The 24,029-nt window shown below is 39.7% G+C and overlaps 1 protein-coding gene and 1 long non-coding RNA gene across 5 annotated transcripts in view; one reads left to right on the top strand and one right to left on the bottom strand.

Moving 5' to 3' along the window:
* Superdeath (Suppressor of ER stress-induced death) overlaps positions 1-24,029 on the top strand; it is a 182,475-nt gene that overhangs the window by 112,533 nt on the left and 45,913 nt on the right. For all 4 annotated transcript variants that reach the window (XM_076391398.1, XM_076391407.1, XM_076391416.1 and 1 more), the window contains exons 9-10: positions 11,559-11,742; positions 11,835-12,042. In XM_076391398.1, coding sequence (XP_076247513.1) covers positions 11,559-11,742; positions 11,835-12,042 — 392 coding nt within the window. The remainder of the gene's footprint in view (positions 1-11,558; positions 11,743-11,834; positions 12,043-24,029) is intronic.
* LOC143187311 (uncharacterized) lies at positions 15,819-16,422 on the bottom strand. Its single transcript, XR_013003183.1, has 3 exons — positions 16,336-16,422; positions 16,016-16,102; positions 15,819-15,828 (listed from the first exon to the last, which is right to left on the bottom strand). It is a non-coding gene; the product is annotated as an uncharacterized LOC143187311 (long non-coding RNA).

The raw sequence follows: 24,029 nt of genomic DNA, 5'->3' as shown, positions 1-24,029 counted from the left end.
ACAGGAAGAGGACAGAGAAGAAGGTGCCGTCTCAGCTGCTACGTCAGGTTTACGCTGACGAATAAACAAGGTGAAGGTGTCGTAACGAACGCAATTTATTGTTAACTACTAAATATTATAACTAAGTCTCGATGGGCAGATCGGTCTCGCGGATGACCCAGCGCGCTGCAGCGACTGCTGCTAATCGGTACTGGAACCGCTGCTCCCACGGTCAGCGCTGGTCACTCGGCTAGAGTACGACGAGTCCCGCTATCGGTCACTGGAGTCAAGGAAGCCCGGGCAATCGCTCGCTTACAGCAGTCAGTTCGGGAAACGGAGGGAGAAGGTGGTTGAGCAGATCTGGTGTAGCATGAGTCCACCCACTTGGCCTTGACCATGACCTCGTCTGGACAGAATTGCCGCAAACACGAACATAGCTGTAAACACTCTAAGAGAATAGGTAAATGGAGAAGACGTGCTGCAGACAAAGTTAGAAGATTCCAGAAACGATCAAAAGTACCCGAGAATCCTCAAAGGAGTGCGTAGGCAATATTCAGGACGAACAGCTTGGAACTGTCTGGGTGATTGTCGCCGCGGCGAATCGCCTAGCTCGGTGTCCAGATAGACCGAACTGACATTGTGCCCGTGCGCTGTACTGGGTATCTCTAGGAAAATGAAGAGCAAGTTGTTGTTTGTACGCAAAATCCAGGTTACAACTACGAAGATATACGATACAAAATTTTATTTGTGTCAAAACTGCAATTGCAGACGAATATAGGCATCTAGAATTAATAAAATACAATGTACGTAATCATTAATATGATTTGACTTAACAAGATTGAATAGAAATATTTTTAATAGTGATGTATATTGTCTTTTGCATTGAAAAATTTGTGTTTTATTAACTTTCAATCTCTGGCCATTTTAAAAGCGGAACTCTTGGTTTATTATCCGGAAATGTATGGAAAACAGGCAGCCTAGCTAGAAAGTACGTTTACGGGCTGTTTTGGTTATAAATCCATTCATTCGGAAACAATGGTTTAGTGCCAAGATGACGAATCTGAGATAATAATACTTGATTCTCGATCCCTTCCTCCCGTGCAGTCGATCGAACCGGTCGCTGTACAAGGATTAGTGGTAAATAGAAAGAAAACCGTTCAACATGAAATATATGACAATGTAGTACAGATTATTAGTATTAATAATGATAGTAATACTAACAACAGTAAGTTATGTAGTGACAATTATTGTGAATTCAAATGCTTGTATCGCTTCCTTTCTGTACTTCGCTCATGTTTCAGAGACCACCATGCCAATGATCTATCTGAAATGGCTCCTCGGATCGCTCAATCGATGTGAAGTGTATATAACAAGTTTAACCAACGAATGAAATTGCTTATAAAAATCTCCTTTGTATGGAAAGGAGTAGTAAAATTCATGATGAATAAGATTCATGCTCTTATTAATTGTCATCTCGCTTGTTTTTACCCCAATTGGATGAGAAATTACATGAGATTTGTAAACAGTTTCACTCATTGGTCAAAAGCGATGCACTACTTTCTGTCTTATAGGCTCGGTGTCTATCAACACCAGTGTTCAACTCGGGTTTGTTTTGAAAAGTTGAAAGCGGTAAATCATATGAAGGTCCGATGCAACGAGCTTACTCTCTCCTTTGTAAACCTATACTCTGCTGCCCTCGCTCTTGCTTACTATGTACGAGCGCACGGGACAACGTCAGTTCAGTCTATCTGGTCACCGAGCTAACCGATTCTTTGCGACGGCGATCACCCATCCAGACAGCGCCAAGGTATTCATCCCGAACATTGCCTACGCACTCCTTTGAAGATTTTCGGATACTTCCGGTCATCCTCAGAATCTTCTAACTCTGTCTGTCGCACGTCTTCTTCATTTATCTATTCTCCTAGAGTGTTGTCAGCTATGCTCGCGTTCACAGCGATTCTATCTGAACGGGGACTAAGGAACTCTTTTCCGTGGTATTCCGGCGTGCGATTGGTTGGTGATCATGGCTGTCGTAGGATTGTTTGCGTGGAGTGACTTCCGCTAATGACCAAAAGTTAAACCGAAGTCTGTCAATCGCTGGACGGCTCGTATCTGTCCAGTAGGTCCCTTGGAGGTTCACACAGAGTGCGGATATGAGAGAGGCCTCAAAACCGCCATGCTATCGCAATGTTATCACGGGGTAATGCCATGACAGAGATTCATACGCTGTCGACAACTGGCTCTGCCTCTCCTGGTCGCCGCGGCTGCTTGTTAGCTAGGCGGCCCGCGAGTCTTATCGCGGGATCACATTTTACGTAATGGCCACCTAGCGGTCGCGGCAGTAGGGAGTCCGTGTCCTTATAGGATATGTGTTACATACGTTCTTTACGTTGATTTTGAATTAGTGCGGGGTTGCTACATAAAATTTCGATAAATGTATTGCGACCTGATCGTCCTGCCGAGCCGTATTCGGGCTAGGACGAACGTGCAAAATCAGGCCGCACCTCGTCTCATGCCTTGATTTTTACAGCACGCACTAGGTATCTTGTGATACCAGCGTGGAACACGCCTCCCGTATTCCGAATTGCCGCCCAAGTTAGTTCTTAGCGCGGAAAAGGGCGAGGTCCTTTCAGGCGTGGGGTGAGCAACGTATCTATCTAGGACTTCAGGTTCTTACGAGGAAAACACCAGTTAAAACACAGTTTTCTAGTAAAATAGAAGGTGTATTACAACGAGAAATGTACAGGCTATGGTCGAGTTTTCTTTACATGCGATGGCCCGCAACACGTGGTCATGGGGAGATACCCATTTCTCACTTAGACGATCGCGTAACAATAGTTTAGAAAGATTGCTGGCAATGAGTACAAGAGACTTAAATACCGAGCGCCTTTGAACTCATATAGTTAGTTTAATTTGAAGCTGGATATTTGAAGTAAGTATCTAAAAATTGTCTCCAATATAAACTTAGGTAAGTGGCCGTTATACAATATTGAAAAGAAACGTTAAATATTGCTGTGTAAATTGTCGAAAGAAAGAGAACGCCCACGCGGTTTTAATATAACTGTTGTTATCTACTATTTTGAGGGGTCTTTCTAGCTTGTAGGGAAGAAACAAGAGACGTCATTTCGAATTTTTTTGCAGAATATTTGTTGGGATTGCTGAAAGGGATCTAACGTAGGTCCGTATTAGGTGAGAAAAGGTGGGTAAACCACAAGAAAATCGTACGATTCAATTCCTTTTGTCTGTTCTTAGAAGGACAGACGTTTATTTAAATTTTAACGTTTCCCGGGAGGGTAAGTAGCGATGCTCTTTTGGTCCTGGACGTGTTCCTGACCAGGAAAGAGTCCGCCTGGATCCTACCGCCTCTGGCGCCTAGAACGAAAATTCGGCGGAACAGCTCCGTCTAAATACGAGTAACTCGTGCTATGGTAGAATTAATTTCAACAGGTGGCTCAGGGTCACTTAACCTCTTACGCCCTTTTCTGGTGGGTTCCCCCACCGCGGCAGTTCCCTGTGCGCGCGTACGCACTTGCCGCGCGTGAAATATCCGTGAGCTCACTCCTCTGTCCCACCAAAAAGGCGCGTGAAGGACTGAGTAACCATGAGCCGCCTGTTGAAATTAATTCTACCATAGATGCGTCTCAGCTGTTTCCAAGCAATGAATTGTCGTGCCTATTGGAAGGGGCCCACGATACCTCACTGCATAGCGTAGGTAGGACAGTGGACTATATTATTGACAGTTCTTCGCAATGGGGACTGTCGTGTAGCGAGCGTATAGAGAAGAGGTATTTGACCTCTTCTTTGCGCTCTATATCCTGTTTGGCGAATTGCCTCGAACGAAGCTCAGTGAAATCAATTTCCACCCCCCCCCCCCCCCCCTTTTTCTAACAAAAAATATTTTTATTTCAGATAAATAAAGAGATTTTTGTTGTGAATTCAGCATTGTATAGCAATATACAATTATTCCATTTCTTGTATACAAAAACTCTGCATCATTTCTGCGTAGTGTAATATTCGCCGTTATTGGTACGATGAATTGAAGTAAGTATTCAATTATTACATTTTTTATTCTGATTTTCGGGTGTTGTCGTTATCGTTGTTCGTTACAATGCCCCGACAATAATGACAAATCTTATTTTCTGACCTTTGAATTCATTACGGCAGTCCAAAATAATTAAATGGTGAATTCGATAAGAAATTTCTTCTGTTTTTAACATTTTGATATGTTTCAAGCGTGATGTTATTTTTACAAAGCTTGAATAGGCAGCGAAGTATTTATTTAGAACTTCTGCACCTAAGCGCTACAAAAGCATGTGTAAATTTAGAAGCAAATGTAAATGTTATTTTCAATTATGTACTAAATAATGTGTGTACTATAAAGATATATAATAAATAAAAGTGATGTACGTAACAATGTTATTAGTTTGATAGAGATAGTTACAGTTAGATAACAATAACGCACCCAATTTTTCTGATTTCTCTTTATATCTGATTATTGAGTATGACATTCAAGAATGCAGGAATTTGGTAAATACCTCCAACGCATAGCTATTTTCTCCAAATGCATAAGTAACCATGGTATATAAGACGGTAGTAGCAGCAGATTCATTCGCATACATTCGTCTCTACACGTAACTCTCCTGGTCGTTTTTAAAATAATTCTTCCGATTATAATATTCTCGCGTTGTCGATAATAATTTTTTTTTAAAGACTCGATTCCTGGAACCTCATTATCAATCGTGACAAATACAATATCGTAAGCAGTAGCTCGTCTTGTTTTTCTGACCTCTGTGTGCTGCTGATAGTTGTGTATAAATATGCAAGAAGCAAGCAAACGCATAACTAGTTATTGAGTTTAAAAAGTGGAGGTTATAACTTTCGCCAGTTAGTGCTTCATCTATTGAAAATGGTATTCATAAATCCGGCAAATGTAATTAATTTGCTCTTTACAACAGCATACTTCTCGAGGTATACCCTCACTCCTGTGAACTGTAAGGAGATCATCTTATCGGAAATATTAGAGGAAATTATACTTCGAAGTATGGAGGTTGAATTATTTACGGCAGAACGAGCTGACACCTTGGATTTTGAAGAATCAAGATCAATAGAAGCAGAGTTTGTAGATACGTCACCTGATGACATTGCGGATGCCGAACTTGCACAAGAAACTGAAGTCTGTCTTCCAGAAGAAGAAGGACAAGACGAAGAAGGGGAAGTCGATTTTGACTACAAGAAAAGGACAGTAAAATATTGGAAAGTGCCACGGGTAAACGGAAATCGTTTCAAACAGTACAACATCGTTTTCGAAAAGTTAAATACCCTCAGCAGTTATACAGGGTGTCCCACATAAGGTGGCGGAGCCGAAAAGGGGAGATTCCTGGGGTGATTCTAAACACCCTTTTCCTTTGCAAAAATGTTCTCTGAAGCTTTGTTAACGAGTTATTAACGAAAAACATCGACCAATCAGAAAGCGCGGATAGCGAGCGCTCGGACGTCCACTGACAGGGCACAAGCTACACGTAGTGTTTCCTACTCGCTGTGCTCGAATCTTGTACAAGAAACTCAAGATCTCTATGTTATTGCCCAATTTCTCTTAAACTATTAGATGGAAAATTATGAAAAAAATCAGGGACACGTCAGCTATTCCGACAAATATTATGGAATTTTTTCAAATTTTTAAATTAATTATCTAAGTTGTAAAAAATAAAAAACGAGGAAGAAGAATATAAAAATGCCGATTTAGTAAAGTAATGCTTTAGTAAGATAATAAAAAACAATGTTTCCGTAGTTCCTACAGATTGTACATTATTTTACTGGGTATCAAAACATTGAAAATTATACAAAAATACTTATTCCATAAGGAATGAACGAAAGTTGGACGTATTAGTTGCTGCAATCGGTAAAAAGTACGGACACATCAGTTTTCATTTTTTTAATTATGGCGCACCGAATAATAATTAATAATAATAATAATTATTATCGGTAAAACTTACCCATTCGGAGAAGAATTCACTTGCTACTTGTATACTTGTTCCACCGGGTCACTGCACCGATCCCGTCGTTGGGGGATGATGCCCAAGTAGTGCTGATTGCAGGTATCCAAGACCACAAGAAGACACCTTGCATTTACAACACTACACGGTGACTAACACTGATCACTTCATTAAACGAGCACTTGACCTTTTAATGACCGACAATCGACTATTTTGAAACGTTCTGCGGCATTCCGTAAATAACAACAAGATGTGTCGATTGTCGGTCATTAAAAGGTCAAGTACTCGTTTAATGAAGTGATCAGTGTTAGTCACCGTGTAGTGTTGTAAATGCAAGGTGTCTTCTTGTGGTCTTGGATACCTGCGATCAGCACTACCTGGGCATCATCCCCCAATGATCGGCTTCGGCACAACGATCTAATGGAGCAAGTGTTTAAGCAGCAGGTGAATTCCTCTCCGAATGGGTGAGTTTCACCGATAGTAATTACTCGTATTACTAGAGTCATATTATGAATCTCAATTTATTTAAACATGTTTGCTTTGGTCCGTCATAATTAAAAAAATAAAAATCAATGTTTCCGTACTTTTTACCGATTACAGCAACTAATACGTCCAATTTTTGTTCATTCATTATGAAATAAGTATTCTTGTAGAGTTTTCAATGTTTTAATACACAGTAAAATAACATACAATCCGTAGGAACTACGAAAACATTGTGTTGGAATCGCTTAAAATAAGGGATCCAACGGAGGTCCGGATGAGGTGAGATGGAGGGAATGCGAAAGAAACGAAAACACAAGTTTTAATCTTTTGTCGGCCCTGAAAAGGGCTTTTAAAAACGACGTTTATTGAAGCTTTTCTTTGGGGGCTGGGTGTTGGCTCCGGTCCTCGTCGGCTCGGGTGGACGGCGGTGGATCGGAGGGCCCTGTGGTCGTGGCGACGCCGGTGCTCCCCTTAGCGACGTTGGCGTCTGAAAAAGAGAGATAGCGGCGGAACCGCGGCGGTAAGCAAGAGTGGAAGTCTAGCTATACCAAAGATTCCCAACTCCAGGCTGCGCTCGCGAGCCTATTTGCAGGGGATGGCAATACCTTGCCTGTAACGCAAAGGTAATGCAGTGGACTGTATTATCGACTCTTCTTCTGGTGCGAAGAAGAAGTCGATGAGCGAGTGGCTAGAGAGGAGAAGGGACCCCTTCTCTTCGCCTTGCACCTTTTGGAAAGGTTCGTTTCGTACGAATCCAAGTAACTTAGGGATTCGTGAGCGGAGGGACACGCTATAACCAGCGAATTGCTGGTCCTGGAGGCTGAGGACGGCCAGAGGCTCCGCGACTCCGTTCACCTCACCGTGTGCTTCTATTCGTCACACAGGGGTTGCTTCTAAATGGGGTGGCAGAGCACGAGTAACGCAGAGGTGATAGGCACGTACGTTATCTCTCTCTGTTGTAACCCGTCTCTCAGGGATCCAACAGGCAGCGGCGTTTGTTGCTCCGAGACGAAAACGAGACTCAGAGAATCAGGGCAGGCCCCGATTCCAAGAGTGCAAATCTCGATCAGTTGTCTCCTAAGACAAACCAGGTGCTCTTTCGTACGTATTATACGTACGAATCGAGCAGAGCTTCCTAGTCTGTCGGCGACAGAGGTTCAGCTTTTGAGAGCTAGTGAGATTTCAAGTGTCTGGTAACCAAACTACTTGAAATCCGAAGGCTGTCTAGCTGAGATGCGCTTGACTACCGGTCGCACTGACTGTGTCAAGCTTGATTTTCGTAAGACGACTGGGCCGAGAGCCGCGCGTGTCTCCGCGAAGCGGAAGACGTGCCAAATTTTACCACTACGCGGCGCTCACAAATTATCTTTTGTTTCGTGCTAATGTAGTACGATGTACTCTCTCTCTCCTTCAGGCTCCGATGTCCCCACTCGACATCGAGCCTGGAGTTCAAAACCGTTGCTCGACAACGCTTACTTTGTTTGAACTTTAATTTTGACGACAAAAACAAGTCATACGACAGCTGATCGTGTTTTGCTGCTAGGACAACGTATGCTCCAACCGAAGGCCACCTTCGGTCGGTCACGTATACCAACAAATTACGAATCTCGCGGACGAGCCAAATGCCCGTTATATAACCGCTTTTTAAACACATTGCTTTTTATTTTTTTTACTATGGCATTACTTTACTAAATCGGCATTTTAAAATTCTTTCTTCTCGTTTTTTTCTTTTTTACAACTTGGATAATTAATTTAAAAATCTGAAAAAATTCTATAATATATGTCTCAATAGTTAACATGGTCCTAATTTTTTTCATAATTTTTCCATCAATAGTTTTAACAAAATTGGTCAATATCCTTCTTGTCTCTCGTTTTTTATGTTTTACAATTTTGTTAATTAACTTAAAAATCTGAGAAAATTCCACAACATTTGTCGCGATAGCTAAGGTGTTCCTAATTTTGTTCATAATTTTTTATCCTATAGTTTACGATAAATCAACACTAACAGTGTCTTTTTTTCTACAACTTGGCTAATAATTTAAAAATCTAAAAAATATCCACAATATGTGTCGCGATAGTTAACTTGTCCCTAATTTTTTTCATAATTTTTCATCCAATACTTCAGGAGAAATTTGGCAATAACGTGTAAAGGTCTTGAGTTTCTTGTACAAGCCTCGAGCACAGCGAGTAGGAAACACTACGCGTAGCTTGTGCCCTGTCACTGAACGGCCGATCGCTCGCTATCCGCGCTTTCTGATTGGTCGATGTTTTTCGTTAATAACTCGTTAACAAAGCTTCAAAGAACATTTCTGTAAAGGAAAAGGTTGTTTAGAATCACCTCAGGAATCTCCCCTTTTCGGCTCCGCCACCTTATGTGGGTCACCCTGTATAGATGGGAAAAATATGTAGAAGCAGGTGGCGCGCGAAGGGACAAGTTATTGTATGTGCGAATAATGTCCTTGCGAAATTTACTGATGCTATTGACGAAGGTGGTATAATTCATGATAGAAACATTCAAAGGTGGGCGCTTGAAGCAAAAGAAAATGTCGAGTTTCCATCATTTAAAGCGTGGATATCAAACTTTAAAAGTGTTCATGATACAGTTTCGCGAAAAATAACGGAATTTATATCTCGTCCTCATCAACAAAATACTGAAGATCTCAACCTGGCAATAGATAATTTTATAAGAACTGTGAAACCACAGATTAGGAATTATGGAGCAGAAAATGTATTCAATTCCGATGAAAGTGGTTTTAATTTGGAGTTACATTCTGGGCGAACATTAGCTGTACGCGGACAAAAAACCATAGAAGCTGCCATACAATCTACATCAGCAACTACTCACAGCTATACCATTCAACCAACTATTTCTGCAGATGGAAAGTTACTCTCACCTCTCTATTTAGTTCTGAAAGAACCAAGTGGACATTTAGGACCAGTGGTAGCTAGTACCTTATTCAGACCATCCAATATTTACGTTTCTGCGTCAAAATCTGGAAAATTGACTGGCGATCATTTTAAAACTTGGTTCATATATGTATATTTGGCATAAGTGAAAGATCGAAGCGTATTATTGTTGGATTCCTGGAGGGGACATTGCCCAAATCACGTGCAACAGCTTGTACCTCATGGTAAAGAAGTAATTATTCTTACAATACCAAAAAAGACAACAGGGCAGCTACAACCTTTAGATGTTCTTGGTTTTCGAATTTGGAAGAATTTTGTAAAAACTTTATCTGATCACATAATATTGCGTAATTACGACGTCAATTTTCACCAGAGAAATAACATTATAAAGTTACAATCTCTTACTCACAATCAGCTGTCTTCGCCTAGATTTCATAATATGTTTAAACATTCATGGTTTAAAAGTGGATACCTCGAAAATCTCCCAGATCGTTACGAGAATCCAGTTGATTATTGTTTCGGGAAACAAGATATCGAAATTCGTAGGTGTCACATATGCGGAGAAATTGCAATTTTTCGTTGTGCTTAGTGTAAAAAATACTTCTGCTTTAAACATTTTTACGAAGAGTATCATTATTGTGAAAATTAAGTCCAATAAATACATGAACAAATTAACAGAATATAATTTTGGATTATATTGTGGAATCCTATTCCGTCATTGTAGACGGTGAGATCGAAATACTATGTACATTACTGTCACTCCCTGATTGTATGTTTTTTAATTTTGAAATAAATAAAAATTATAAAAAATCATGGGTAAAATTAACCGATATTGATATGTCATCTCCCCTTTTAATTCTTTCTCCTTCGTTCAGAGCTGCCAACTACAATGCAAGTTGTGCCATTCCATACACAAGTCGTATGTATGCAAAAACTATATTGTATTATCGATAGCATTCAAAGGTCAGCAAATGAGGTTTGTTATTATTTCCGGGGCATTGTAACGAACAACGATAATGATAACACCTGAAAGTCAGAATGAAAAATGTAATAATTGGACATTTACTTCAATTCACCGTACCAATAATGGCGAATATTAGACTACGCAGAAATGATGCAACGTTTTTGTATGCAAGAAATAGAATAATTGTATATTGTGTTACGAGTCCAGACGAGTTACGTAAAGTAACTATGAAAGGGCTCGATTCAAAGCTCCTTCCGTTGACCTTTGACTTTGCCTGGAAGTCACCATGTAAGGGCCGATAGGCATTTCCGTTGCAACCAATTAATAGATTTTCTTCGAAATTAATATCTTTCACTTTTCTCGGAAACTCTGCGATGCAACCGAGTCCCCACCATTTTTCCCATAGATTTTTGACTATAAAAAGGCTAAGAAACTCGGTCTAGCGGGCTCACTCGTAATCCAGTTTTGAAGTTAGTACGTGGCTTAGACTGGAAAGCAAGATCGAGCATTAGTTCTCCTTCAAGCAAAAATCTTTGAGTACAGTACGTAAAAACTCACTGTAACGTAGTCTTAACCGAAAGGAGTCATGCGTCGTTTTTGCGGACGAGACAAATGCTCATTATGACTCCACTTTTAAGCAATATTAAAAAGTGGTTATCTTTTCGGACGTACTTGTTATATATTTTGCTATATATTAGAAGTATCGATTAGTATCGATTGTTTCCACAGTTTTTGTTGATCCAATTTTTGTGTGCGATGCCTGGCTACGTAGATGATAACTCGAGACCCATTTACTTGAATCACGAAAACGTAGAAAAGAATGTAGGTAATACGCACAAATGAAGAGTAGACCAATAGACTGCCGTTAGTCAGCTGTTGAAGTATGACCCAGTGATCGAAAAAGCAAGGACCTTCTACAGTGGGAATGGCCTTGAAGAACTTGTGTCTGTGAGGGTCTTAAGATGTGTTAAGGGTCTTTCGAAACAAACACAACCTTCTCAAGCAACCGAATATTCTAGGATAACGGACTTTTTCAACAGGTTTATCTCACTGATATGCAGGAGCTACTCCTCATGCTAACTTTAATGCATTATTACTGCAACACGAAAGCAGATTGGACACTCTGTTATAGGACATTTTGTGATCCAATTGATGTAATCCTACTACTCCTTAAAATATTTCAACGTATACTCGTTATATCCTGTGTATTATAATTTATATTTTTACAATAGAGCATATCAAAGTGCCGAACAAAATGATTTATGGTACGCCTTAACAAAGCAAGCACACAAAGATAGAGTATTAGATCCTGGAATAACTGTGAAACAAATTATGGATACTTGGACCCTTCAGACCGGTTACCCAGTGGTGACAGTCACTCGACATTACAATAATGGTTCAGCAACTTTGGTACAGGTTTGTTAAAAATCATCGCACTTATAGTATACTAATATATTTAATATAAAGGTATTTATATATTTCTTTATTAACATTATTTTTTTATGTAGGAGCGGTTTTTACTTCATAGTAGCACCACAGTAACTACATCGGAAACTGAGTCATTGTGGTGGATTCCTATCACGTATACAAGCGAAAAAGAATTGAATTTCAATAGAACTGAACCTTCTGAATGGATGAAAGCTATAAAATCGATTACACTGCGACAATTAGGTGTAAACCCCACGCAATGGATAATCTTTAATCTTCAAGAAACCGGTAAGTTACTATTACTTAAAGGGATATATTGAGATTGCAGACTGTATTAGTAACCAGCAAATTTAACTGAATCAACAGGATTCAGGATTGTATGTGATACACATGTATACTGACTAATTTTTTAAAGATCCTTGATGGCTGAGGTCTCTATCTTACAGTGTTACCTTTTCTCTGGCTCACAAATAAGATTTCTGTGTACGAATGCTTGTTCCTTGTCTCGTAATTGACAAGAGCATAAAATCCTATTAGCGATTTAAGCAGACTCGTGTCACACAAAAAGTAACAGACAGCTCAGTTCCTTTCAATTCAAGTTTAAATTAGAGTAAACGGTCCCGTATTATCTCATAACTTATTTTTTTTCTTAATTTATTTGTAAGTCTCATAGCAAACATATTTACGCTTACGTATGTACAAGGTGTAAAAATATTAATGCTCACGGCTTTAGAGATTGAATTCACACTTCTGGTCCGGTGGACATTTATAAAAGAACCCATCCGCAAAATTGTTTATAACATTGAAAATTAATGTTAATTTTTCTTTGTTACGTAGTCATATTGAGATCATTTAGCAGAAAAAATGTTCGGTAGGAACCATATGCTGCAAACGAACCGTTTAGTCAGGAAATATGGTCAAAGAGTTGGCATTGGTTTGACTATGTAGAGTCACATATAAGATAATAGGCCTACCACACTCGGCTACGCGACAATGTCTAACCTGAACGTGAGGCCCAGCATAGTGGTGTGCATACCTCACATAGGAGGCCTAGCAAGATACATTGCACTAATAAGTCAAATTCGATTAACTTTTCTTTCTTTTTAATACTTCTGATATGATATGGTAAAATCAACAATGAAGGAACTACATTTGTTCGAATATGTCGCGCATCTCGCACGTTCCAGCGTAACCGATTTACACTGTCTACATTGACTACATTGTCATATAACATGGTTTATGTGCTTCTTCCTGTTTAAATTTGAACATCGGCTTATTTATAATGTTAATATGGGCAAAGGAAGCAGTTAAGTTAACGTGAACTACTCTTGTTCAATTGATTGAGACAATCACTTCCGTGGATAGCTTTTTGTCTGTATATCATGGTTTCTTAAAGTGGTCACTATAAAAGCGCTGAGAATTCTTTCTTCTTTTGTTGACGCCTTGCTCTTTGACCATGTTTCTTACATTACATTTGGCTTTCTGTATATTAAAGAGTCAGCAGCCTTATTCCCTGTTATTCTTACATGAGTTGAAATTCAGAGAAAATTGATGTTACTATTACTACTGCCTTCTCTTCCTTGAGTTAAGCTTTTCCTTAATGGACTTACTCTTACATGGAGGTAAGAGTTCGTTCTGACAATTAATTTCAGAATTAAAGACTCTGTAAGGCAGTTAAGCAGTCAGAGGATACATATTCCTTTATTTATTACTTAAGGTAATATTCATTGCATCGTTCAAGGCGATACATTTTGTCAAGAACGTTAAAGCATCTTTGTCAGTACTCTGTATAGAGTTCAGTTCTAACTTGGGACAATGAGCGGCTGACCCTATAGAGTGATTATTAGAAATTTTATTTCCGCCTGTACCTGCTGCGGCGTGCTCGTTCGGTTGAACCGCGGACAAACCCGAACGGCAGTGCAAAATAGGTTCATACGCTTCGCACACCTTAAATTCCTAAAGGGTACAATGTATCTTTCTATACTGGCGTGGAAGCGTACTTCTTGTTATTCTACCGCGGCTCGAACTAATTACTATTTGCCGAGAGAAGCTGTATTTTTCCAGGTGAGGAAGTATGGTAGGATTTCAAGTTTTTTACGACGAGTAAGCCAGTTAACACTCGGTTTTTCGATTAAAATAAAACAGTGTATTTTGGCGAATAACTTACAGGGGATAGTAACGCAATTCTTACACGCGAAATGTCCTGCGACACGTGGTTGCGGACAAGGTACTCGTCACTCGCACTGTCGTTCGCGTTACATGTTTTACAGAACGCGACGAGGCTAAGACGCCTGTTGTCGACGCGTTTAGTTAATCGTCCACATGGTCGCGGGTACGATGGTTCGTATCCCGCGGACCGAGGTAGTTTCGTTCGCAAATATCTCCCGATAATCTAACTTCGCACGTGGCCGCTGACTCGACTGGCATCGTAATTCGCATGCCATAGGTAATCCGCACGTGAAATTGCCTTCCTCCTGCCACACGGTCTTTGCTGACTACTAAGAGTCCGATGCTACGCAGTTCTCGCACAAGCAATTCCTAATTCCGAAAACACAAGGAAGCAATAGGGAAGCCCTTACCGCTTGTGGCCTCGTCAGTGTCCCTCGCAAAAAGGACGAAATCATCCTTCCCGTGGAATCGCGGTGCAGCTCTCCTATCGGGTGTCCTTCCTGAGTTGGCTCGATGAGCCACAACAGCCTTTTCCTTATCGTCGAGTTATCGCCTCATTCTCCGGGCGGAGTGATCCTGGAGCGGTGGATATCTAAGCCGTTACCCAAATCCGAAGACCCGCCGTAAGATAACCTCTGCTGACTCGGCTATTGGGCAGCCAACTCTATCCTGCCAATGGTTTCATTGTTGTCACCGAGATATCTGTTGGAACTTGACTTTCGCACATAAAGATAGATGTTAGTTCCGTATTGTACTCCTGATCCTGCACACTAAAGACCACTCCTGCCTCAGAAAAGATTCAGCTTTGTGCACTGGTGCCACGTCACAGTACAATGATTATACAGCACTTTGTCATGTTTTCCAAAAATTTTATTAAGCATTTTGTTAGAATTGACCAAGTTTTTAAGTTTAATGCCCAGATTGGTATCAATTAAAATAGCGATAGATATGATAGTTACAATAGTAGCAGAATATTGGGGGGTCTTCAACGACTTGGGTGCGCCGAGAGGGGGCTGACATCATAAAGGACGGGCGAGGGTGACGTCACTGAGAGGGCTGACGTCATCCGAGGAGTGAGAGGGGACACACTACTAAGTTTTTCATCCAAACCTTACTAACAGATGATAAAGTAGGCAATCTTAATAACCGAACCGTTGATAATTTAAAACTTCTACATTATCCACCTTGATTATACTAATGCATATTAATGAGTAATGCTGATAACACTGTGCTAATACACATTGATGGTATTGTTGGCGAAGAACCCTTAAAGAGAGATGGTTAAAGACACGATATCGTGCTTAGTGGGGATATGGTGCAAATCGGATCTAGGGTGGGGATAGTACTTGCGACTTATCGGGATCGTGCCGATTGTGGAGGATTATCAGATCGAGGATTGTGGTGCACGGTTTACTATATTTCGAGTTAGATAGTTTGAGTTGTTAATTTGAGTTAAGTGAACTTCTATTTCGCAAATAGTGAATTTTGTAATTGTTTAATACAACTATATATATTGACAAACGTAAATTATATATTAGTCGCATTTATTATGAACTGACTGATAAGTGGGAAGGTGAAGAGTGATAGGCGATTAAAGTTTCATTATATGAAAATTAAGAGTTTATTATATAAATGTAAAAAAAATACAAATGTATACAACAAAATTAGAAAAAAACTAAAAATCAAGTACATTTTTATGGGGGGAGGAGGATGGGGGTCGCCCTCAGTATGAGTAGCCATATAAAACAAAAAAGATTTCATATGAATTTTAATATTATCTTATTGAAATGTATTATATAATGATTAAAATCATCTCATTATATTTATACTCCCCAATAGATACTTCAGATACATGTCGTTCCACTCGAATATTTCATCATTATGATATCGTCGACGGCGCTACTCCTCAAAAAACAAAAGAAAAATACAGAAAAATTTGTAATTCAATTAGATTCATTGAACAACCACCGACTGAATCTCAAACATAGAAATGACAGGTTTAATGTAAATATATATATTTAAGAAATAGTTATTGCACTGAAACTGTCATTAAAAAATTACCTTACTTACGAATTACGGAAATTGCACTTACGGCGTATAATGGTGACTCTTCTTTAGTAAAATTTGCGCGCCGCCGACGCCGCCTGTCATGGAACCTTCTGAACCAGAAGTTCGTAAGCTGAAAAATATATAGAAAAATCAGTCACATGACTTAAATTCATTCCGAAATCACCGACTGATTTCCAAACATAGAAAATGATGTGTTGAACGTAATAATTATATCTAAGAAATAATGTCACTCGAAATAATCTACTATGAATTATTTCTTAGATATAACTATTGCGTTGAACCAATCACTTCAATGTTTGAAATTAGTTTGGAATTTTTAATTGAAATGAATATAGTACTTACGATAAGCAGTGCGGTTGATTCCAATCTTTTGGGATGCGTCTTTTTCATCTTTTACACACGCGCACGCACGCACACACAGTATATGCGTTTGAAAAACAGGGAAAACGTTTCACCGAATCGAATCTCGCGTTTTTGTATAACCATCCCCACCAGTTTATCCCTACTAAACAGTCGCTCTGATCATTCCCCCCACATGACAAGATTCTACAATCCTTTACGTTTATACACTGAAACAATATAGTGAAGAGTTACATGATATACATGTTGCGACGTGACCGTCCCACCGAGCCGTATTCGGCTTAAGACGGGCGTGCAGGATCCGGCCACTACACGTCCCACGCCTTGATTTTTCCGTGGGCGCCAGGTATCTTTCGATACCGGCGTGGAACGCGTCTCCCGTTTTCCAAACTGCGGCCCAGGCTAGCTCGTTACGCGGAGAGAGGCGAGGTTCTTTCGAGCGTAGGGTAAGGAAGGTGTCTGGGATCTCGGGTTCTTACGGCGAGAACGCCAGTCGAAACACGGTTTTCTCAGGTAATAAAAGATGTATTATAGCGAGAAACGTACAAGTATTATGCGAACTGATTACACGCGCCGTCCCGCGACACGTAGCCGCGAGCAGTTACCCGTTCCCCGCTACAGCGATCGCGTAACAATGGTTTCTGAACGGTGATGAGGCTGAAACGCACGTTCGGCACGCGTAAGTGAACCGCCCACGTGGCTGCTGTTACATGAGGTTACACCAGCAAGCCGACGATGTACCCGCACGCGACAACCGTTCGCTATGACGCCGCTAAGCCGCGGACTCGCCGCTTAGTCGAGCCCGCAGGCTTCGAAAAACCTACACGCGACGGCTTTCTTCCTGTTACACGGCCTACACGACCACCAGTAGACGGCCCTCTCAAGATTCCGCTTACGAACCGATCTAATCCGAGTCAACCGGGGAGAACAATGGGGGAAGACTTACCACCTGCGACCTGGTCGGTGTCCCATACAAGAAGACGGCCGAGATCAGTGATGCCAGAATCGTGGGTTCTGGGCGCTCGACGGTTCCCTCACTACCTGTGCTGCCAGACTGAGGACGCAAATCTTGAGAATTACCCCCTCCACTACGCATACTAACGCACGGGCCGCGTATCCGTGAGCTCGGCGCTTCGGACAGTTTCGGGCAGCTTCGGGAGGTCGAGAGAGAAGGTGGATCGTGATGCGCACTCTCTCATTCTTTGAAATGTTTAAATCCCAATCGCTAGCAAGCGGCAAGCGGCACGCACCTTGTGCGAGCTTTCCGATTGCCCGGATATTTTCAGTTTCCAACTTAGAAAAGTATTCTAATGAAAAGAAATTTCGAAAATTTTTTTCTGCAGAAAAACTCATTTTAAGACCTCCTGATTACGTTTTAACTAATAAAAAAGAGCTTTTTTAAAAAACCGCATATGTTTATTAACCCAATTGCATTCAAACGACTGAATGAATTTCAATGAAACTTTATATCTAAATTTTATATTCATATCTCAAGATCTTATTAGATTTAGAGCAAAATCGATGCATGGATTATCGAATTAACCCTTTCTGATTCAGAATTAATTGCACTTCAGAATTCAAGATTATCACAAAATAAATACTCTGATACTGAAAATTCGTCAAATGTATTAGAATAAGAGTCCATTCTTGACCAGTAACGTGCACTTTGTCACAATCTTCAATATAATATATTTATATTGGTAATTATTTAGAATAAGGACCTTCTCACCGATTTCTTTGAAACTTTTTTATATCATGTATCTTGATACGTGGATTAATTGTTCTAAATGAAATAATTGTCGCTCTCTTCTTATTTTCGAAATAAAAATTTTTATATGCTTGAAAATTATGATGGCAGGCCGAGGGTAGGTAGCAAAAAGGGGATTTGAGTTAGATTATAGCTAGGGCCAGTAAAAGAGATGTTTCGAGTTGGTCAGAGCTAGGGCCAGGAAAAGAGATGTTTCGAGTTGGTTAGAGCTAGGGCCAGGAAAAGAGATGTTTCGAGTTGGTTAGAGCTCTAACCCAACTCAAACCCCCTTTTTACTACCTACCCTCGGTCTGCTACCATAATTTTCAAAATTTTTCAAAATGTTTATCTCGAAAACGAAAAGAGAGCGATAATTATTTCATTTAGAAAAATTAATCCACGTATCAAGATACATGGTATAAAAAAATTTCAAAAAACTCGGTAAGGAGGTCCTTATTCTAAATAATTACCTTTATATTAACCAAAGGAACATTAAGTCACACGAAAAAAAGCTTGATATATAAAAACGTTTACATGAGTACAATGATACTATAAAAAAATGACAAAGAAAAGCAGTAAATATATGCAGTTCGAATGTCATGACCCACAGGTCGTTACACTGATCTATTCGAAAAGTACGATGCTGCGCGCATCGCGATCGCGTTTCTTTTGTTTCGCGTGGTAAAGCATCCAGTGGGGTGATCGCGCTACGTGACAGTTAACGGTTAGATCAGATCGATGGCTAATCGTTGCGTGTTTTGTGATTCGTGACATTTGTTGTGTGTTGTATCAGGTAAGTAAAACTTTTTACACAGCTAATTTTGTAGTTTCCCTTTAATTCCCCCTTTCCGCGAATTAGAGCTTATTTTTCTTGCTTGTGTATATAGCTTGTATATTTTTACTATTTCATTCTTTTTGCGGTGAGATGGATACGTTCGAGAAACCTAGTGGAAGCAATTCACGTGTTTTCCGTGGTTTGTCGACCGTTAAAAGACATACAGAATCTGCGAGACGTAAATACTTTTTGTCGAAAAAAAGTTCGCGAGTATGTATGGATGTTAAGGACTCGAGAAAAAAGACTTTTATGCCTCAATGGCTTGATATCGAAGATTTCAAGCCTTGGTTGCATAAAGTCCTTGAGGATCCTTTTTCGTGTTTTTGTTCGGTTTGGAATAAATCATTTGCTTGCGGTATATCGCAAATTAGACGTCATGCCGATTCTAAATGCCACATCAAAAACTGTAAAAAGAATGGAATATATGTGAGGTCAAATAACGATATCAGTACGCAATCTGAAGAATCACCTTTGTCATTTCTTGATCGAAAGAAATCTGCGGAGATTCGTTTTGCGGCCCTGATCGCCGACAGAAATATTTCGCATCAATCGGCAGAAGCGATTCTTCAGTTTTTCCAAGACGTCGGGAAAGATCCCGATGTTTTGGAAAAAATGACGTTCGGTCGAACAAAGTGTAGTAGCACTATATCGAACGTTCTGTGTCCTCGAGAAACAGAACGTCTTAGTAGTATTTTACAGAACAATAAATTCTCAGTATTTATAGATGAAACTTCAGACATTACGAATGAAAAGTGGATGACGTTTCTTGTTCGGTATGTCGATCCCCAGACTATGGATATTCGAACGGAATTAGTCGAATTGATGAATCTCGACGCGAAGGATTGTAGCGCGGAAAAATTATTTAGCACATTCAAGCATGCTATGTGGAAAAGACAAATTCCGTTCGAAAACATTGTCGCCCTATCTTGTGACAACGCACCTGTCATGATAGGACGACACTCGTCATTTAAGACTAAGCTTGCAGAAATTCGCGGTAATTCGTTTTTTACCATGCCGTGTGTGTGTCATTCCTCGGCATTGGTAGTGCGTGCAGCATGTGCTACTATTCCCGAGGTCTGCGAAGAACTTCTTCGCAAAGTCACGACGTTTATTTATAGTAGTCCCAAACGTTCGGCCATTTTTCACGATTTTCAACAATGTTTCCAAAATTCCGACCGCAAAATTTTAAACTTGTGTACTACGCGATGGCTGTCACATCATTCATCCGTAGTTACACTTCTAGAAAATTGGGACAGTGTGTTACATTTTCCGCAAGAGTTAGTCTTAAATGAAAAATCAAAGTCTGGAGAATATCTGTTGATCTCAATGCGAAATCCAGAAGCGAAAGCATATCTGCATTTTTTAAAATATGTTCTCGAGTTTTTTAATAATTTTAATTTATTCTTTCAAGCTCGAGAAACAAGAATCCATTTGCTTCAAAAGACTGCGGAAACTCTTTTGTATAATATAGCAAGTAATTTTTTAAAACCCGCACTTTTGAAGCACATCAGATCGCACTTCATCACGTTAATGTAGGTCCGGATTGTGATAACTTCCTCCGCGGGTTGATCGAGGAAGGCAAATCCGACATCGTCAAAACCGTTCGTACAGTTTGTTTAAAATTTTACGTCGTGGCTGCTAATGAAATTCGTGATCGATTACCAATCGATGATGAATTTCTTAGCAAACTTTATGTTTTTAGTCCTCATTCAGCTTTAGATTTTACTAGCAGAGACACTTCCTTCAGAAGTGTTCTCTTTATTGCACAAAAGTTCGGCGGTTTCGACGAAGACGGTTTGCAAAAAGAATGGTTAGAATTGCATCTGGACTTCGCAAATGAGGATCAACAAAAATATGTAAATATGGATTTCGACAATTTTTGGAAAACGATTTTGTTAACCCCAAATGATCAGGGCTTTAGTAAATATCCATGTTTATGTAGATTAGTAAATTCAATTAGATCGCTCCCCAATTCGAATGCCGATGCCGAAAGATCGTTTTCCATGTTGCCGGACATAAAGACTAAGAAACGTAATAAACTTAGTTCGACTTCCGTCAATGCCCCTCATGTCATCTGAGACTTTGTATTCTTGTTCTGTTAAGAAACAGAACTGTCAATTACGATTATATGCCGCACATGACGACGGCCTCGCAGATACTCCCTCTTCGTCCTTTGACGCGACTTAGCGATGTCCAGAACAGTATCACTTTTAGTTTTATATTTAGTTTCATTTAGATTACTCTAATTTAATTTATTTTTTGGACATCGCTAACATGTAAGTAGCTTTCTGACTTGCTTCACATAATTTCTATTCTTTCCCTGCTTTAGGTATGCTTGCCTGCTGTAAATATAATACGCTTGCTCGCTGTAAATATGCTTGCTTGTTGTAAATAGTATTTATAGACAGAACTTCCAGATAATTGTACATATAAATTTATATATATTAGTTATATAATAAATTTACATGTAACAATCATCTCGAAATTCCGTCATATGTAACTCTTCTGCTTGTGCTTTCTATTCTTTGGAAATGTAAAGAATTGTTTAACTTTTCCGTTTCGTTTTATCTTTTATTTTGATATACATTATATTAAATGTTTTCGATCACATAAACAATTTTTTACATTTCCCTCCCGATGAAAGAAACCACCACCTTCACCCGGTTTTCATCGAGCGGTAGTGTGTACGTTATTTTATAATAGCTGCGAGATCAACTCAGACATAAAATTGAAAAAATGTATTAAAAAACCTCATTGAAAAATATTTTATATTAAAAGCTGTGATAGCGTGCACGTTACTGGCTAAGAGTGGACTCCTATTCTAATACATACATTTGACGAATTTTCAGTATCAGAGTATTTATTTTGTGATAATCTTGAATTCTGAAGTGCTATTAATTCTGAATCAGAAAGGGTTAATTCGATAAGAGGGTTAATTCGATAATCCATGCATCGATTTTGCTCTAAATCTAATAAGATCTTGAGATGTGAATATAAAATTGAGATATAAAGTTTCATTGAAATTCATTCAGTCGTTTAAATGCAATTCGGTTAATAAACATAAGCGGTTTTAAAAAAAGCTCTCTTTTTATTAGTTAAAACGTAATCAAGGGCTCCTAAAATGAGTTTTTCTGCAGAAAAAATTTTTGAAATTTTTTTTCATTAGAATACTTTTCTAAGTTGGACACTGAAAATATCCAGGCAATCGGAAAGCTCGCGCATGGTGCGTGCCGCTTGCCACATGCTAGCGATTGGGATTTAAACATTTCAAAGAATGAGAAACTGCGCATCACGATCCACCTTCTCTCTCGACCTCCCGAAGCGCCGAGCTCGCGGATACGCGGCCCGTGCGTTAGTATATGTAGTGGAGGGGGTAATTCTCAAGATTTGCGTCCTCAGTCTGGCAGCACAGATCCACAGACATGTGGCTGCCTAACGAATGCGAGATGGAGCCACACTATGATTCCCCCTCCACTATACACCCTACTATACGAGCCGTATGTACGTGAATTCGGCCCTTCGGATCACTTCGGATAGCTTCGGACAGACGAGAGAGAAGGCAAATGTCAAATCTTACTCTCGCGTTTCTAAAACGCTATTGTGGTTTGGTCCAAGTCGCCCGCAAGCGGCATTGAGCGGCACGAGTCACTCGTAAAATATTTCAAGTGGAAACTCTGGCTTATCTGCAAAACTAAATCAGTTTAATAAAAATTACTTTTCGAGTTTATGTAACTTGAATGTAAAAGATGATATACTTACAAGTTTTACACTTTCTACGTTCTTGATACCATCCTTTAAAAAACAATTAAAACTAGTTAAAACTAGTAAACGAATTTTAGTTATCTCTTTGTATATGTGGCGAATTATTTCCAATTCGTTTCTCCTTCCGGTTTGGTCTGGGTTAGGTCAGAGTTAGCTCTGGGTATTGCTAAAAATATATTAATTTAATATATTTATAATAATCATCAGAATCTCGGTTGCCGCTGCGACCCCGACCGCGGCTTCTCCCATACTTCCATTTACGGACTTTCTTTTTAAAATCCCAGAACTGTAATTTGAAAAATAGACACATGTTATTCACGAAGTTTACTTCATTCTTGAACAAAAAATGAATAGATAAATTACTTAGCGCTTTAGCATAAGATCGCCTACTCCGGCGTCGGCTTCGGCGTCGGTATAAGCTTTAAAGGAGGCATGACCACAAAAGGTACGTAGATCATAGGCGATCTTATGCTAAAGCGCTAAGTAATTTATCTATTCATTTTTTGTTCAAGAACGAAGTAAACTTTGTGAATAACATGTGTGTATTTTTCATATTGTAATTTCGGGACTTTAAGAAGAAAATCCGCAAGTGGAAGTATGGGAGAAGCCGCAGTCGGGGTCGCGGCAGCAACTGTGATCCTGGCCTGGGGAGAAGAGGCGGGAACGGGGGGGAAAATTTAATTACAAATTATTATAATTAAAAAGTAAACATATTAAATTAATGTATTTTTAGCAATGTCTCCTTTTATTTTGTATATATCCAGACCTAACCAAGACCTAACCCAGATCTAAGAACATATAAATATTATAAACAATTTATATTCTTTATTTTTAGTTTATTATTGCATGTAGAATCGCTCTTTCTCGATTGTATCACCTTGTACATAAACTTGTTTAATTTAATTTTTCATACAAAATACACAGAGAATGTCATCGTTTGATCTTTAAACTCATCCCTCAAAATTTCATAAAAATTTTTGAAGATCTCACCGAATAATCTCCTTTTCCGAGTCGAAACGTGAAAATATCTATAATATCAAAAAGGCTGCTTGTGCCGTGTTGCGCTTGCCGAAGCGTTTCAAGCTTCTTTCCGAATCTTTCCGAAGCCGTCCGAAGCAGTCCGAACCGCCGAGCTCACTTTCTGTTCGAACCTTACAATGTCACTCGGAATGACTTTTCATGGGACTTCTTGTGGGACATGAACGAAACACGCAGCTCGTATAGTTGCATGTGGAGTAGTGCGTCAAATTCTCGAAACTCGCGTGCCAACTCAGGGCAGCACGGGCCTCCTGATTAGGCGCTGCCTGGTGTGTTCAAGCGGAACTAAACTTG

This window comes from Calliopsis andreniformis, chromosome 2 (genome assembly GCF_051401765.1).
Source record: "Calliopsis andreniformis isolate RMS-2024a chromosome 2, iyCalAndr_principal, whole genome shotgun sequence".
In the NCBI taxonomy this organism is placed as follows: domain Eukaryota; kingdom Metazoa; phylum Arthropoda; class Insecta; order Hymenoptera; family Andrenidae; genus Calliopsis; species Calliopsis andreniformis.
Note: the sequence above shows the minus strand (reverse complement) of the source record. Positions and strands in the feature narration are given on the sequence as shown.